This window comes from Podarcis liolepis, assembly GCF_965112155.1.
Source record: "Podarcis liolepis genome assembly, chromosome: 7".
Classification (NCBI taxonomy): domain Eukaryota; kingdom Metazoa; phylum Chordata; class Lepidosauria; order Squamata; family Lacertidae; genus Podarcis; species Podarcis liolepis.
In genome coordinates this window covers 73,188,828-73,205,829 of record NC_139561.1, presented here as the reverse complement: position 1 = coordinate 73,205,829, position 17,002 = coordinate 73,188,828, and the positions used below count along the sequence as shown (strand labels likewise).

Genomic DNA, 17,002 nt, shown 5'->3' with positions numbered 1-17,002 from the left:
ATTCCCTCTTCGCCCCAGTTGTGTTGCCCTCAACAGGCAGTTGTCATTCCACATTTATGGAGCATGCTCAGTCCTCAATGAGCTCGGGGTGGCAATAGGGTTTATCTATTTTAATACGACTAAGCTACCTTTCTGGACCAAGTTCGCACAAGGCAGAGCATACAAGCATAAAATGACAATGCCGTTATAATAAAACTTTGCCATGAAAATCACACAAAACCGCAAGGTTACAATAAAATACAACTCAACCACACAAAACAAGGGTTGCCAACCTTTCAGGGGCCTAGGGGCCCATTTGGAATTTTGAGGAAGTGCCACGAGTATCAGTCACAAAATGGCTGCTAAGGGGGTGTGGGGTAATAATAATAATAATAATTTTATTATTTATACCCCATTCATCTGGTTGGGTTTCCCCAGCCACTCTGGGGAAATGTAAAACATTAGGCTAAACACAGAACAAAACTTCATACATTTAAAACTTCCCGATACAGGGTTGCCTTCGGATGTCTTCTAAAAGTCAGATAGTTGTTTATTTCCTTGACAGCTGGTGGGAGAGCGTTCCACAGGGTGGGCACCACTACCGAGTAGGCCCTCTGTAACCTCACTTGTCGCAGTGAGGGAACCGCCAGAAGGCCCTCGGAGCTGGACCTCAGTGTCTGAGCTGAACGACGGGGATGGAGACGCTCCTTCAGGTATACTGGGCCGAGGGCGTTTAGGGGTTTAAAGGTCAGCACTGACATTTTGAATTGTGCTTGGAAAAGTACTGGGAGCCAATGTAGGTCTTGACACAAAATGGTGTCAATCGTGCATCTCATGAGAGGGATCTCTGAAAGGTAGGGGGGGTCTGCAAAAAGGTTCTTGATGCCTAAGGCAGAAGTTTTTTGGAGTTCACATGGACAAAGAAGACCACCAACATTGTACTTTAATAGATTTTATGAGCAGGGAGAGGAAAATAAGGAACAACACAAGAGGAATCACAGAACCAGAGAACTGTAGGCTTGGAAGGTACCCACCGAGGGTCATCTAGTCCAAACTCCTGCAGTGCAGCAATCATAGGAATCAGAAAAGATCTTACAGCCCCATCTGTTGCCCGAGAATCCCTTTCCCTTCTTGGGCAGGCAACAGGTTGAACACCTTACAAGTGGAATGTGCAGCACTGGTGTCAACATCACGGCCTGCACCATGAGTCCAACTCACCCTTTGTGGCCTTGGTCCTTATATACTATCTGGGAGTGCTGACAATACTTTAGCTCCCATGCCGGGGGTCACCTCCCCATGACCTTCTCTAAGTTTATGTAGGGCAAGTTCAGGTGAGTAGTCATGGCCAACAATGAACTACAAAGTAATGGGACAACCTAGATATTCCCATCCTACGCTACTCAGCGCTTAAAAGTGCTGAGTCACTGTTTTATGACTCACATGTGAGCCTAGGTAGCCCTAGCTCTAAGGGACACAACTCCCGGCCAGGTGGCCTTTCTAGTATAGATGGTGTTTCTAGGAAGCTGTGATTCATGCTTAAAGAACTCTACAGAGCTGCACTATTCTATCTACCAGCAAGTGCTAGGTACAGGCCTGAACACCTTTGTGGGACATCCAAAGGGGTACATAGTACATAGTACATAGGCAGTACTGTAGCATGCACATACGTAGAATTACCATTCATACCTTCCACCAAATAGGCAGAGGATGTAGGCATCTGCCACACCGACGTTGGGAGCAGATCCAGAAGGCACCTTCTAGTGAACTCATGGAGAACATTTATGACTGAAGCTCTAGTTGATGCTAATCTTGGATCTGCAAAAAGGGGGGGAAAGATCATATTAGCAGATCTTAATGCGCATGTTGGAGCTGGGGAGATGCTCTTCATATAGGAGAATGCTTCACTGGCAGAGGAGAGGTGTTTATATGAGCCCAAATCATTTAAACTTTTCTAGGTCAAAGCCACCATTTTGAATTAGATCGGGGGGGGGGGATGGTAGTCAATAGAGAATTGTAAGACAGGTGTAACAAACTCATCGGTCTGTCAAAGGATGGGCCACAGCAATATTTTGAAGTTTCCAGAGAGTCTTCAAGGGCAGCCCCACCTTTGTGCCCTCTAAGCCATGCCTAGAACAACATATGTGAAAATAGGAAAGCAGCGCATGGGAGATCCATCAAGTCAGACTCATACCCTAGGAATGTGCACGGCTGGCCTGTCCATTTTGTAGATGGGACAATGGTTCAGGGTGCCAGCCCTAAAGATACCTTCTGCTGCCTTCCTCGGCGGTGTGACCTTTCTAGAGCCTGAGGTCTATCCAGACTTGTTTGGGTGGCGTGGGCTGCAATTACCTCGCAACCACCACTGCACTTAGCTCATGCTTTGTGTCTGGCAAGAAGTCTGTCTGGGCTGGTTGTGAAACCAAAGTTTTGCTGCCATAGGGAAGGGAGCAATTAAGGGAGAAGGCAGCGCAAGGGAATTGCCCTGAACCTAGGTCTAAAATGGCACAGCAAGCTTCCAGATGGGGCAAGGAGCGGGTGGCTACACAAAGCTGCAGAAGAGTGTATACATTTGACCATAGAAAGCTTGCCCCCACCCACAGGAATGTAAGGATTTGCCTTGTACCAAGTCAGAAATTGGTCCATCTAGACATCTGTCTACACCAGCCTTCCCCAACTTGGTTGCCCCTCCAGATGTTTTGGATAGCTCCCATCATCCCCAGCCAGTATGTCCTTGTTGCAGCCCCAAACATATGGAGAGACCAGGTTCAGGAAGGGTAGCATAACCCTGAAATATGGGCCAGTGTTGTTATCCTGGCATGTTGGGTGTTTTCAGGAAAATCTTTAGTCTACCCAGGCTTGTCACCAGCTCACCACCCATCAGATAAATTGTAGACCTATTCACTGATACTAGTATGTATGCTTCCTTCCTTCCTTCCTTCCTTCCTTCCTTCCTTCCTTCCTTCCTTCCTTCCTTCCTTCCTCCTTCCTCTGTGCACCACTGGGAAAATTCCTGTGGGCACCCATCCCTCTAAGGTCCAAAAAAAACCCTACGAATGCGCAACTATTAAAAAGAGAGAGACACAATCTTAATAGGAAAACTGTGTTGCTGTGTCCCTAAATTACTTTTTTTAAAAAAAAACTGAAACAAGTTGGGGATGCCACTATTTATAAAGACATTCTATTATTTTACAAAAGTCAAATTATCAGAACCATTTTGAAGCAGACACTTTTTGTGTCTTCTATGGTTCAGCCCATTTTTATACCTTTGCTGCCTCCAGCGTTGTTAGAATCTCAGACCTGCAGTAACTCAGATGCAGGCTTATACAGCAGCAGGCCATCCCCATGCTGTACAAAGAGACCACATATTTGGTAAGTTAGAAATGGTTTACTTACAAACTCTTCAAAGGTCAGATTCATGGGCTTTTTCATACAGCAGAAAGAAAATTTAGGCAGTAAACTTAGGTTCCAAAGTAGTAAATATTTCTAAATTATTTGTATAAAACCACAAAGATGGCTGACTTTGGTTGACACATGGACTAAGCTTGGTTCATATATTTAAAGAGAATTTCCTGGAGCATCCAACTTTGACCTCTTTTCTAGTATGGTTCAAATGGTGAAAAGTGAAAAGAACAAAGGCTGGATAACCCTTCCCAAGGTAGAGTGTGTGACCTAGCTAAGCTTGGCAGGACAGCTTACTCTATGTTCTTAACCCCTTCATGCATTAATTAGATTTAAGCATGTTGGTTATATGAGGCTGCTTACCCCACATTCAGACCGGTGGGCACATTTCGCTTTTTACGTGAGGGCTTTTGGTCATGTCTCTCTACTATCCGCTGGATCAGTTCCCTACAAGGGGAAGTGGGGGGGGGGGCATATGCCAAGTTTGAAGCAGAAATAGGTGCAAAAATTGCCAGTGTTTGCTTATACGTCCCATGTTGAGAGCAGAAATAATTCAACTGAATATGATCAGAAATCACAGCTGTTATTGTTTTCAGTCTTCAAACAATCTGTAATTGTTTATGCCCCCCCCCCCCGGCCACCACCATGTTTCCTTTGCACAGCAAGTTATGCTGACAGCGAGACAAAGAACAAAATTTCTGGCAGAAGACAAACTGCAGCAGAACAGAAACGGTGATGCATGTGATGGAGACAGACAGGGTGGGACAGAAAACGGTGCTTTTTTACATCCCTTTCTCTGAGATAGGCAGCTTCTCGTGGCATATTCACCTAAAGCCCATTGTGGCAAAATTGGGGGTCCTTTGATTTAACATGACCGCAGTATTGTGAGGTCAGATAGGCTGCTAACCAGGGCTGGCACCAACACCTGGTATCTTTGGACATTTGACAAGTCCCAGTGCTGAAATGTGCCCTGAGCGCCCTGCCCTTTAATTCTCCACCCCGATCTGGTGCTCTGTCCAATGCTGGGCTCTGCATTTCAAATTGGGTTCCGTTGGGCTGAAAGGTGAGCTAAAAGCAGCCTGACTGAACAATGAATTAATGAAACCAACCATACAAAGTGAGCAACTTTCCACAAAGCAGGCTCCATTCCCGTGATCTGTTTGCGCAGTTCCTTGGGCTTGACAGAAAATTATCACCAGGTCTGTGCATTTACGCTTTTCAACCCAGTTAAAAACTAAAGCGGCAAGGACCTGTCGTGGAACAATAGCTGACACTAATCTGTTTCTTTCTAAGGCCCTTCCCAGTGACCATTGCTCAATTTGCAGCCTTATCCAACAAAGAGGGGGGGGGAAATCCTTGTAATAATAATTAAAGGCTGACACCTCTTCATTAGGAGGAGTGCCTAGGAATTAACAATGGCAGATGAGGCGTCTGAGGCCCTGTAAAGGCATGTGGTGGATGCAGGCACAAGTCGTGAAGAGAAGCGTTGGCCCTGTTGGGACGGGAAAGTATACAGCAGTTGGGAAGAGCTCCGAAGTGGGACTTGTGTGGACCAAGGCATCAAGGAATCTGCTGGATACAAAACTAGTCACACATGGTGATGAATACTCTTTAGCACCCTGCTCATTAAAGTAGAACCAGCCAGGCGTTGTCGGCAGGCATCAGGCCACAGTGTTCCTCCAAACCCTCCAGTTGTATCACAGACAGGTAGGTGGGACTGCTCTTTATCTCTCTCAGAGATGGATGTCATCCTTCTGAGATCTCACCAGAGAAGGTGACTAGGATGCCCTTGTTTGGAAGCAAAGCTTCCCAGTTCATCATGAAAGATTGTGGGCAAGGGGGCTGTCGAAGATTTCAATCAGATTTTTGTTGTTGTTGCAAGTGACCTTTTGCTAGAAGGGGCTACTGGAGAGCTCCTTACAAATATACATCTGTTTTTCTATTCTCGTGCTCATCGGAATGGCCTATAAAATGTCAGAATGCATTTCGTTTTGTCCCATTTAGCTCTGGTTAGACCTATTGATAAGTAACCTGCCTACAAATGCCAGATAGTAATTTTTAATAGTTGTTTCTATGATAAAGAAGCATGTTTTACTTTCAAGCTGATCAACTAATACCCTTCTTCTTGAGTTTCCATTTCTTCCTATCACAAGAAGAACTGTGTGTGTGTGTGTGTGTGTGTGTGTGTGTGTGTGTTTTAAAAAAGTGATGTGAGATTTCACTTTTGAAAGAATGGCTATTTTCCTGTGACTCACAGAGTTCCCCAGCCAACTGGGAAATATATGCAAGTGAATCTATTTTAGTGTTCTCAATGAAGGGCATTATAGAAACATATTTTTTTTTAATCCCATATAGACTAGAACATGCCTCTGAATGACAGCTGGGTGATGATGGACAATATGCCACAATTGTCTCTTATTTACCAGAAAGAAATCCTCTTTCTTGGTATCTATCCCTGGTAAAACACTGCCTACTTTCCTGCCTTTTAAAGAGATGTAAGCCCTCTGACTTACTCCAGGGTGACTTACTCCAGACAGCAGCCATGACTGCTTCCCTTAATGTGAAAGGAAGGTGAGACAAAAACACCTCCTATTGTACCTAGGAACTGGATGGAAATTCAATTCAGTTTGCATTTAAAAGTGAACTTAACAGATTTGCACTTTTCCAAAGTTTGAAACACACTTCTCTAGTAAAGTAAGAGAATGCAAATACTGGGGTAAAGTGTTCACAAAAAAGTGTTCACACTTTCTAGTTTAAAAATAACATTAAAATGCAATATCGGGGTCTATTGCTTTGCAAAAATGTGTCTATTAGGGGAAATTGCTTTACTGCTTTACTGGCAGAGGGAGCCGATGTTTGTCTGCAGACAGTTTTTCCGGGTCATGTGGCCAGCATGACTAAATGGCCAGCATGACTAAGCCGCTTCTGGCGAACCAAAGCAGAGCACGGAAACGCCGTTTACCTTCCCGCCGGAGCGGTACCTATTTATCTGCTTGCACTTTGACGTGCTTTCGAACTGCTAGGTTGGCAGGAGCTGGGACTGAACAATGGGCGCTCACCACATCGTGGGGAGTTGAACCGCTGACCTTCCGATCAGCACCACAGCACCACCCGCGTGTATATTAGAAGTCTGCATTAAAATTCTGCTGAACTCTTGTGAGGATTTGTTCATACAAAATTCACAAACTGATATGGAAATGTGGAGAGCTGACTTGTAACATCCTGAATGGGGGTGGGGGGTGGATTGTCAAGGATCATTTGGATGACCTTGAACTATGAACTTAACATGAACCAAATTAGTTTGCTTTGTAAAGGGATGGTGGGAATCAATTCAATTTCAATTCAATTTCCTTTATTCGACCGATAGTCAGAATTAAACCTTACACAATAATTATAAACTATAACATCATAGGGGGTACATAAATAAGGTAGGGCCACAGTACTAGACCTCAAGGATGGTGGGAATCTGGAATCAGTTCCTTTTTCGACATGTTGGACTTGAACTAGTTAAAACAGGCTTTCTAAGCTCTGAAAATTGTGTGCTCTGCCAACTATTGGTGTCCTTCTCCCTTTGAGGCTTGAGGTATCGCAGTGAATTTCACACCTAGGCAGAAATGTGAATTCAGGTATCTCTACATCCTAGGGATGGTGACTATATTGCTGGACTACAACTCCCATCATCCCTTACCAATGGCTGCAAGGGCTGGTGGAAATAGGAGTTCAAGAATATCTGGAGAGCCACTGGCTCCCCATTCCTACTGTACCTGTGGTGGTGGCCCAAAGGGCCACAATAAATGTGATAATGTGTACCTCTGTAAATCCTTGAGTTTGCTTCTAATAGAGAAGTTATGGTACCCTTTTACTTTATGAAACTGATGATTTTGCATGTTGCCACACACACAACCGCCCCCCCCCGCCCCCCTATTGGGGCAGAAATACAGCTAATATGTGAATCACAAAGATACAGCTCAAAGCTAGAACGTAAGTTGCTACATGGTGCAAATGGCTACCCAACATGCATACTAACACAATGTAACAGAACATGGTGGGAATCAGAACGTAATCAACATAAATTGCCATTGCTTATGGTGCATGTGTATTAAACATGAAATGAGGTAATGATGTTTATGATTGGTGAAAATTGAAATGCTTTGTTTGAAATTTTATAAATACCACTGCCTGGACAACCAGGCAGGGTTGCAGTTTTGTGGGACGATGTGATTGTAACCTATTACCCACTATCCACAAATACTACCTTGGCTCTCTGTGACCATTTGCTCTGTATGTCTCCTCAGCAGGTCTACTGACAGACAGGCCCTTCACGGTCTCATGCAGTGACATGACAGCCATGGAGATGGTTTCACTGGCACTGCTGTTGGTGTCAGGAGGTAAGAGTGTACAAACATGTTTCCAAAGCCAGTCACTGTTCTAAATGGAGATTTCAACCTCAAGTAAATGACAGTGCACATGAAGCATGTTGCTCAGATGTACGTAGGATATGCCAAGTCAGATCAGTAATGTCAGCACTGACTGGCAGCAGCTCTCCAGGATTTGAGGCAGGAGCGCCGCCCAGCCCTACCTGGAGACGCACTATTTGAGCCTAGGACCTTGTTTCACTGAGCACTGGTGCAGCTTTCCTCAGCCTCAGGGCTGCATTACCTTGTAGGCTACCTTCCGGGGGCCATGTTGCAGTGGTTGGTGGGTGGGGCCAGAAGGAAAAGTGGGTGGAGCAACAAATGTTAGTTTACTCACACATCACTCTCTGTCCTTCCTCCAGGTAAACAAGAAGCATTGGCAGAGTTCAAGGATATTTTCTAGCCAGGACAGAACATTCTAGAAGGGTGCAAAGCAGGACCAGTGAGAAGTGTGGGCTGTGGAGAAGGGGTGGAGCTGGGAAGCAGGTGTGGCCTGTGGGGAGTCCTGAGGCCTAAATAGAGAGGGCTGCAGAGCTGCATTCACACACACCTGAGGTTTCCCACTCTTTCCATATAACAAGGGTGGGGAACCTCTATCTCACAGGCCATTCATGGCCTGCCGGGGGGGTCTAAGTTGGCCCATAAGACCATTTTTCCCAAGCCATGCCAGTCCACCCATCAGCTGTCCACTCAGCCAGCAAGGAACAGAGGCACACAGGCAAACTGAGAAGGATTTAACGCCTGCTCATCAGCTAGTGAGCAGGGGGTGAAATCCTGCTCAGTTCAGCAGCATTCCATGCAAATCCCTCCCTGATTCAGGAAGCGGTTTGCATGGAAACCCCATTAGAAGGATAGGGAGAAAGTTTGTTTTAGCAGCACCTTGCTGCAAGGGGCTTTGACATCCCAACTTTGGGGCTTGTAAGCACCTTGCATCACAAGTCATTGTGACATCAGGTGGTTATTATTATTATTATTATTATTATTATTATTATTATTATTATTAAGGTTTATATACCGCCCATCATCATAAGATCTCAAGGTGGTTCACAGAATAATAATAATAATAATAATAATAATTTATTATTTGTACCCCGCCCATCTGGCTGGGTTTCCCCAGCCACTCTGGGCGGCTTCCACAGAAACCAAAAAAACACTAAAATATCATACATTAAAAGCAGTTCTTCTGATAGACGTCGGAGGCCAACAATACCTGGAGGGCCATGGATTCCCATCCCATGATCTATGCATGCAACTAGCCATGGTAGCTGTGTGCAGGCTCCAAGTTCAGAGGCATCTCTAGGTACCAGTTGCTGGGGATGCAGCAATGGAAAAGAGCTATGGTCTTCATCTTCTTCTGGTGGGCATCCCAGAGGCATCTGATTGGCCACTGTCTGGGAAACAGGATGCTGGGCTCAATGGACCCTTGCCTCTGGTGACGCAGCAGAGCCTTTCTTACTGTCCCTGTTCTTGTCTCTCCACCCCCACCCCGATTTGCAGCGGCTGCGCAGGAAGCGTCACGAATCGTTGGAGGAACCGCATGCATGAAAGGTTTCCAACCTTGGCATGCAGCCATTTATGACATGAACCGGTTCTATTGCAGCGGGGCTCTGGTGACCATGGAGTGGGTGTTGACCGCTGCACACTGCAGACTCCCAGGGTACGCCTTTGCCTCCTTGACCTAGCAGACTGCTTCAGGGAATCTGATCCCTCCCACGGTGGCAGCCAAGAAGTAGATAAACAAAAAACATTTCTTACCAAGTAACTTATTCACTATGCACCCAGAGAGAGAGAGACGAAGGAATGCAGTCAACCTAGGATAATGGCGTTGCTCTGAGTGAAGTCCCACCCCTTCCATGTCTCCTATTATATGTCACCCCTGCGCCAGCTGATCTGTGCTTTCTGCCTCTGAGTTTTCTGTTCTATTAATCTCAAGGCATGCCTTGTTCTGGGAGGGGGGGTCAGGAATGCTTTCAAGGGACACTGAGTCTGTTAGCTGTCTCTTCCCTGAAACGCTTCTTCTTCTTGCTGCTCTCCTAATATTTCCCATCTCCTCCCCTCTGCAGCCTCTGAACTATGCCCTTCTGCAAACCACTGTTCTAAATCTACACTTTCCTCCTGTTCTTGGGAAGGTTCAGGAGGAGGTTCAGGAGAAGGTTCAGGAGGAGGAGGGCGGTCCTCACTATTCCTCCTCAGTCCAGCCCCTGACACAGACTGCCTCTAGCAAAATCCCCTCTTCTGCCTAAGGGCCCCTCCAGCTCTCAGTACTGTTAGCACCTGCAAAAGGTTTGGGACAGTCACACTAGTTCCACTTCCAGTCAGTGAATATCCTGTAACTTCCTGCTGAAGCCCCACAACTTTTTATGCCGCAGATGTTCTGGATTCATATTTGTCCTGCTTTTGTTACACAATATCCCCTCCAGACGGCGATAGTGTGGTTGCATTGGGGAAGCATTACGGAACAAACTAAAGCAGAATGAACTTGCCACTAATCCACAGTGATTGAGGCAAGACCATGTTGCAGAAGACAATGAAACATCAGTCTAAGTGGTTAACAGGTCACAAGACTGAACCATGAACTTTGCTCTAGCTGTGGCAGTTCTTGTAAGAGAAAATGGATAGTAGTGGTGGCATCTTTTATACTAGGATGAAAAGCTTCTTTTGTTTACTGCAAAGGGCTACATTCTCTAGAAGATATTATGTTAGGGGCTGGTGGTTGATGGTGGTGGGACTAGAGCCAGAAGTGGGTGGAGTACCCCCTCTCTCTGCCACCTCTTCTCACTCTTGGGCAGTGCACACACCATACATTTAAAGCACATAACTTCTCCCACCCCGGACACAAAAATCCTGGGAACTGTAATTGGTTGAGGCTGCTGGGAATTCTAGCTCTGTGCTTGATAAATTATAATCCCCGGGATCCTTAGGGTTAAAAGAATGTACAGTGGTACCTCAGGTTACATACGCTTCAGGTTACAGACGCTTCAGGTTACAGACTCCACTAACCCAGAAATAGTACCTCAGGTTAAGAACTTTGCTTCAAGATGAGAACAGAAATCGTGCTCCGGTGGCTTGGCAGCAGCGGGAGGCCCCAATAGCTAAAGTGGTGCTTCAGGTTAAGAACAGACCTCCAGAACGAATTAAGTACTTAACCCGAGGTACCACTGTATTTAAATGTATGGTGTCTGTGAAGCCTCTCCTCCAGCCTCCTGTCACCTGCATGAAATTAGACTGAGGGCCACATGAAATTAGGGCAAGTTGCCCACCAAGCTGTCAGGAGCTGGAGTCGGGAGCAGGCTAGCAATAAAACACCCTGTGTCAGTTAACGCTTTATTCAAAGAAACTAAAATAGCACAGGCCTAGTGATTCCAGCAACTCTTCCCAGGTCTTGCTTCAAAGAGGCAGTTGTGAGAACTTCCCACTGCTCTCTAAGACTCCTCCCTTGGGTCCTTCCCCAGCAACCTGAGGTGTCTTTATCTTGTCTCTCTTTGCTCTGCCCTCTTCATTCCTCCTCCTGGGAGACCAGGAGGAGGGGAGATGGTCACCTCAGGAAGGGGATATTTCCCTGGCTCCTTCAGCAACCAGCCTCTTGGCACCCCTCCTCTCCAGCCTCTGCTTCTGCCTCTCATTCTGGACTGCTCTCTGTCACAGCCTATTCCCACTCACTGAACCCTGTTGCTTCTTCAGCTTCCAACACCTCCTCCTCCCAGGCTCCTCCCTCTTTCCCTCTGACCATTCATCGTCATCCCACCAACAATCCCTGGGTTCTGAGCCTTATTCCCCTGGGGGTTCCCTTGGGGGTTCCCCAGCCAGTCCATGACACCATGCCACTCTAGACTTTTAACTACAGTGGTACCTTGGGTTAAGTACCGTATTTTTTTGCTCTATAAGACGCACCAGACCACAAGACGCACCTAGTTTTTGGAGGAGGAAAACAAGAAAAAGAAATATTCTGAATCTCAGAAGCCAGAACAGCAAGAGGGATCGCTGCACAGTGAAAGCAGCAATCCCTCTTGCTGTTCTGGCTTCTGTGATAGCTGTACAGCCTGCATTCGCTCCATTGGACGCACACACATTTCCCCTTACTTTTAAGGAGGGAAAAAGTGAGTCTTATAGAGCAAAAAATACGGTACTTAATTCGTTCCGGAGGTCTGTTCTTAACCTGAAACTGTTCTTAGCCTGAAGCACCAATTTAGCTAATGGGACCTCCTGCTGCTGCTGCGCTACCGCTGCACAATTTCTGTTCTCATCCTGAAGCAAAGTTCTTAACCCGAGGTACTATTTCTGGGTTAGCGGAGTCTGTAACCTGAAGCGTCCGTAACCTGAACCATATGTAACCCGAGGTACCACTGTATTTCTCTTTCTCGCAGATTTCCCAAGTAACCCCCTTTTGACTTGCTCTCCTGCAGCACCACTTACGTGCGTCTGGGAGTGCACAACATGTTGCGCATGGAGGACACTGTACAGCAAAAGAGAGCGGTCCAGCTCGTGCCTCACCCAAACTACGATTCCGTCAGCAAGGACAATGACATCATGCTGATCAGGCTCTCCTCGCCAGCGGCCATCACCGACAGTGTCCAGCCCATCAACGTGGCCAGTCAGTGCGTTGCTCCAGGAACGCGGTGCCTTGTGACAGGGTGGGGCAGGACCAGCAGCTCAAGACGTAGGGCCTTCAAATATTTTAACATTTTTAAGGCAGAGGTGGGAGAGGGGCCATAGGAGCAGCCGGAAAGATTTTGCCACCATACAGATGTGGGTTGTGTGGATCAAGCAAAGCATGCAATCGATCGAGGTCCCTTTATTCAAACGATGTTCCAAAGAACGCAAGCAAAGGCCAAATAATGCGAACAAAGCTTAATAGTGCCTACACGGGCTGGCAGCAGCTCTCCAGGGTTTCAGGCAGGAGCTGGAGATTGAACCTGGGACATTCTTCATGTGAAGCAGATGCTGTACCATGGAGCTACAGCCCTTCTCTTGGAAGCGGCCTTATTGTCAGACCAATTGCCCATCTAGCTCAATAGTGTCAACACTAACTGGCAGCAGCAAGTCCAGATTTTTGGACAGTGTTTCACTACCCAGCCCTCAAATATATGATCTCTGTGTATGTGTGGTTTGTGAGAGAGAGGGGAGGGTTTGCTTGGGCAGAGAGAGCGGGGAGATATATGTATGGCTTTGTATTTGTGGTACGTATGTGTGTGTAAATGTGAGAAATGCCTCTGTGGTATATTTTCCCAAGTACTGGGGAACGCTTCGAGGTATTTTTTAGATAGCAACACCATCATTGAGTCTCTCTCTCTCTCTCTCTCTCTCTCTCTCTCTCTCTCTCTCTCTGTGTGTGTGTGTGTGTGTGGTGGGTCATTATTACATTATTTCCACATTTGGGACCAGCAGCACATAGCGGACTTCCCATGGTCGCCTTGCCTGAGAGGGAGCAGCAATGACTGTGCACTCTCTAACTGTGTCCTGTCATGCTCCTGCGGGCGCCATTTTGTGACTGGCGCCCTCCACCCTTTTGCAAAATTCCAAGTGTGCTACTGGTCCAAAACATTTGGCGAACCCTAACCTTGGTAACTGTCGTCTCTACAGCAACCATCCCTGAAGAACTGCAGTGTGTTTATCTGCCCATCATCACGCAGAGCGAGTGTGAGGCAGTGTATCCTGATGCCATCACCGAAAACATGTTGTGCGCTGGCGTGAGGGAAGGGGGTGCTGACACTTGCCAGGTGAGGAAAATCCTTTAATTCAGAGGCAACTTAGGGTCAAATTAGATCATGGGTAGGCAAACTAAGGCCCGGGGGCCGGATCCGTCCCAATCGCCTTCTAAATCCAGCCTGCGGACGGGCTGGGAATCAGCGTGTTTTTATATGAGTAGAATGTGTCCTTTTATTTAAAATGCATCTCTGGGTTATTTGTGGGGCATAGGAATTTTTTCCTCCAAAATATAGTCTGGTCCCCCACAAGGTCTGAGGGACAGTGGACCGGCCCATGGCTGAAAAAGTTTGCTGACCCCTGAACTAGATGGTGTGCAAAATGCATTATTGTATGATACAGAGGCGCCGATTTGGGCCCCAAGTTATGGGTGCCCAGCGGGGTGTCACGTTAGGACATGCTGTTATTACGTCACACACCCCACAGCCTCAGAACCTTACTTCCGGCGGCTATGGAAATCCAGTTCCAAGGTCTCACAAGGCCTTGGACAGCATCTCTGAGGTCTCGCAAGGCCTCAGACGTGACTTCTGGGGCTTTGCGAGGCACTGGAAGTTGCGTCGGGGGCCCTGCAGTGTGGGTGCTGGGCACCCACAATTAATTTTTTTAATTGTAAAATCACCCTAGAGATGGCACCCCTGGGATGGGAGAGGGGGGAGGGTACAATCAGGATTGGCATAATGGCTCCTTTAAAACTATTTCCCCCATGTCACTTTCAAAATACAGTATAAGCATTCCAAGCCAGCGCTGCCATTAGGCAGAGTGAAATGAGGCAATGAGCAGCTCGGAGGTGTTGGGAGGACGAGAGTCCTGTGCCACCATGCCTGGGGCAGCCCATCCCAATTCACCATATGAAATGGGAAGGTGCCACTCCCTGCCCCACCTGTGCTGTCATTCCCCCCACAACTATTGCCACCACCAGACTGCCCTCCCCACACACCAAACTCAGCAAGAGCCGAGAGTCCAACAGTAGCTGGAGTGCACCTTGTTCACATTTTGCCTGTCTCCTGCTATGGTCCTTATTGTCTCTAATCCTTGTTTCTTGGGCTGTACTTTTTGCCACCTGCTTTCTGTCTGTTCCAAAGTGACTTTCATGTAATTGCTTAATTTTACAAGATGTTTTAAGCCCGGAACTGGCTGAGGACAGTAGAGGCTTGTGTGCCCATGGCTGTGTTACAGCGTCTGTGAGCTGCTAAGACAAAGACCTTTTCTGTGTTTAAACACCCTGGAACTGCCACTTCATGTTTAGTTTCAATAGCCAGGACCTGCAGCAAAATGTGGTGGTGTGGGACTGCTCCAGTTCAGGGTTTCAGCCAGCCATGTCCCCTCCTGGGATACTCCATTCCATTTTACTCTCTCCACTTCTCCACTGCCCACCCTACCTCCGGCAACAGATATTGCACATTCTGTGGCCACTGAGCATGCTCAGTCTTCACTGGACTGTTTTGAGGTTTGTTCGGGGTTTCTGTTCCCTTCAAGGTTTTCCCCATAAAGTCTTTTTTTGTACTTTTACAAACCTCAAGGTGGTGATAGGTGTATCTGTGAGTTTCAGTTTTACTCAGTTGCTAATTTTTCCACTCTTAAGTTCAGTACTCCACACTTTCAGATCAACTCGTGACTTAGTAAATAAATATCTTCAAGAACAGTCATCAGCATTTTAATGCTGGTGTTTGTATGCAGTGTTGCCTAATATAAGCATTTTTGCAAAGCACATTTCCCTAATGTGGTGCATTTTGTATGGTATTTTCACCAAGACATGCATTTATATGTACACCTTGCTCTGGTATATGCATTTTTGTACACATGACAAAATTTGGAGATACGTAATCTGACAGGGAGGTGCCACATGATGACTGTGTACAAGACACTCACTCTTTCTTTCTTTCTTTCTTTCTTTCTTTCTTTCTTTCTTTCTTTCTTTCTTTCTTTCTCTTTCTCTCTCTCTCTCCCCCCCTTCTATCTCTCTCTTCTTTCTTTTCTCTCGCTCTTTCCAGGCACTCACATCTTCTTAACAAAGATCTGAACAGATTGCTTGCAAAAGTCACTTGAAATTAAGCCAATGACTGCTACATTGACTCTACACCATATGACCTAGCTAGAAAGACCTATACTACTCATTTTAACTGGTTTGAAGAAACCAGTTAAATGGTTAAGCTTTCCCTGAAGACCCCTAGGAATGCGGCTTTGTAAAAGCCTTGGAAATTTTGAATTATCACAGAGCCTGAGCTCAAGGTTCTTGAGTTCTAGCCAACATGATGAAATGTTCTATTAAGACTTCACATGGGGGTGGGATTTTCTCCCTGTGCAGGGCGATTCTGGGGGACCCCTCATCTGCAACGAAGAACTTCAGGGCATCGTGTCTTGGGGTCCAGAGGTGTGCGGCCAGCCTGGGAAACCAGGTATCTATACCAAGGTCTGCAACTACGTCGGCTGGATCCGGGAGGTGATACAGCGCGGGTGACGCCAACTCAGAGACAAAGCGCACAAATAAAGCATAAGAAATGAACTCAAGTCTGCATCTCCCTTGTTCTCTCCCCCTCACCCCAACGCACAAACATTATCCCATGCCTTTTCTGCTTCCTGTGCCTACATGGATGCATGCCGACCAGGCCAGTGATCAACGAGGTCGGGCACATGCTGAGGCTGAGACTAACGATGGCCCACTTAGGGGCAGTCCTGTGTGGGAGGCTCTTTCCCCAGGTGCCGAAGGCAGATCACAAATTGCAGAAGGTTCCAGGAAAGCATAAGGCAGGGGTGGAGAACCTCAGGCCTGGGGAACAAATGCCTCTTTTTCTCCAAGCCTCTTTTTCTGGCTCTCGGGTCTTTGCCCAGGCCACACCCTCTCCTTAGCCACACATTTTCCCCCGGGACATTCACCTCACCAGCCCTGCTTCATGCCCTTCTGGAATGCCCGAGAAAAACACACACCAAGAACTCTGGACAATATAAGTTTCAGCACTGGGAGTGGTCCCTACTTCTTGAATGCCCAGCTGGGTGTGTCCTTGCCCTCTCATTCATTCATTCATTCATTCATTCATTCATTCATTCACCAATGGGGGAAACAGGGGTCTCTTAACAGCTCTCAACAAGCTAAGCAAGCTATCTTCCAGGACTGTTTAAAAAGGTTTGATACTGTTTCAGAAGAGGGACGCGGGTGGCGCTGTGGGTTAAACCACAGAGCCTAGGGCTTGCCGATCAGCAGGTCAGCGGTTCGAATCCCCGCGACGGGGTGAGCTCGCATTGCTCAGTCCCTGCTCCTGCCTACCTAGCAGTTTGAAAGCACGTCAAAGTGCAAGTAGACAAATAGGTACTGCTCTGGCGGGAAGATAAATGGCATTTCCGTGCACTGCTCTGGTTCGCCAGAAGTGGCTTAGTCATGCTGGCCACATGAGGCGGAAGCGAAATGAGCGCCGCAACCCCAGAGTTGTCAGCAACTGGACCTAATGGTCAGGGGTCCCTTTACCTTTACCTTTACTGTTTCAGAAGTGCAGTGCAGGATTAAAATCAGA

General features: G+C 46.9%; 1 protein-coding gene across 1 annotated transcript; it reads left to right on the top strand.

Annotated features, from left to right (window-relative positions):
- Positions 1–7,347: 7,347 nt before the first annotated feature.
- LOC310710978 (trypsin-like) lies at positions 7,348–15,999 on the top strand. The gene is made up of 5 exons (XM_083512379.1): positions 7,348–7,766; positions 9,291–9,450; positions 12,197–12,450; positions 13,374–13,510; positions 15,802–15,999. Exons 1-5 carry the CDS (start codon positions 7,718–7,720, stop codon positions 15,952–15,954), a joined length of 753 nt encoding a protein of 250 aa, XP_083368505.1. The 5' UTR covers positions 7,348–7,717; the 3' UTR covers positions 15,955–15,999.
- The last annotated feature ends 1,003 nt before the right edge of the window (positions 16,000–17,002 follow it).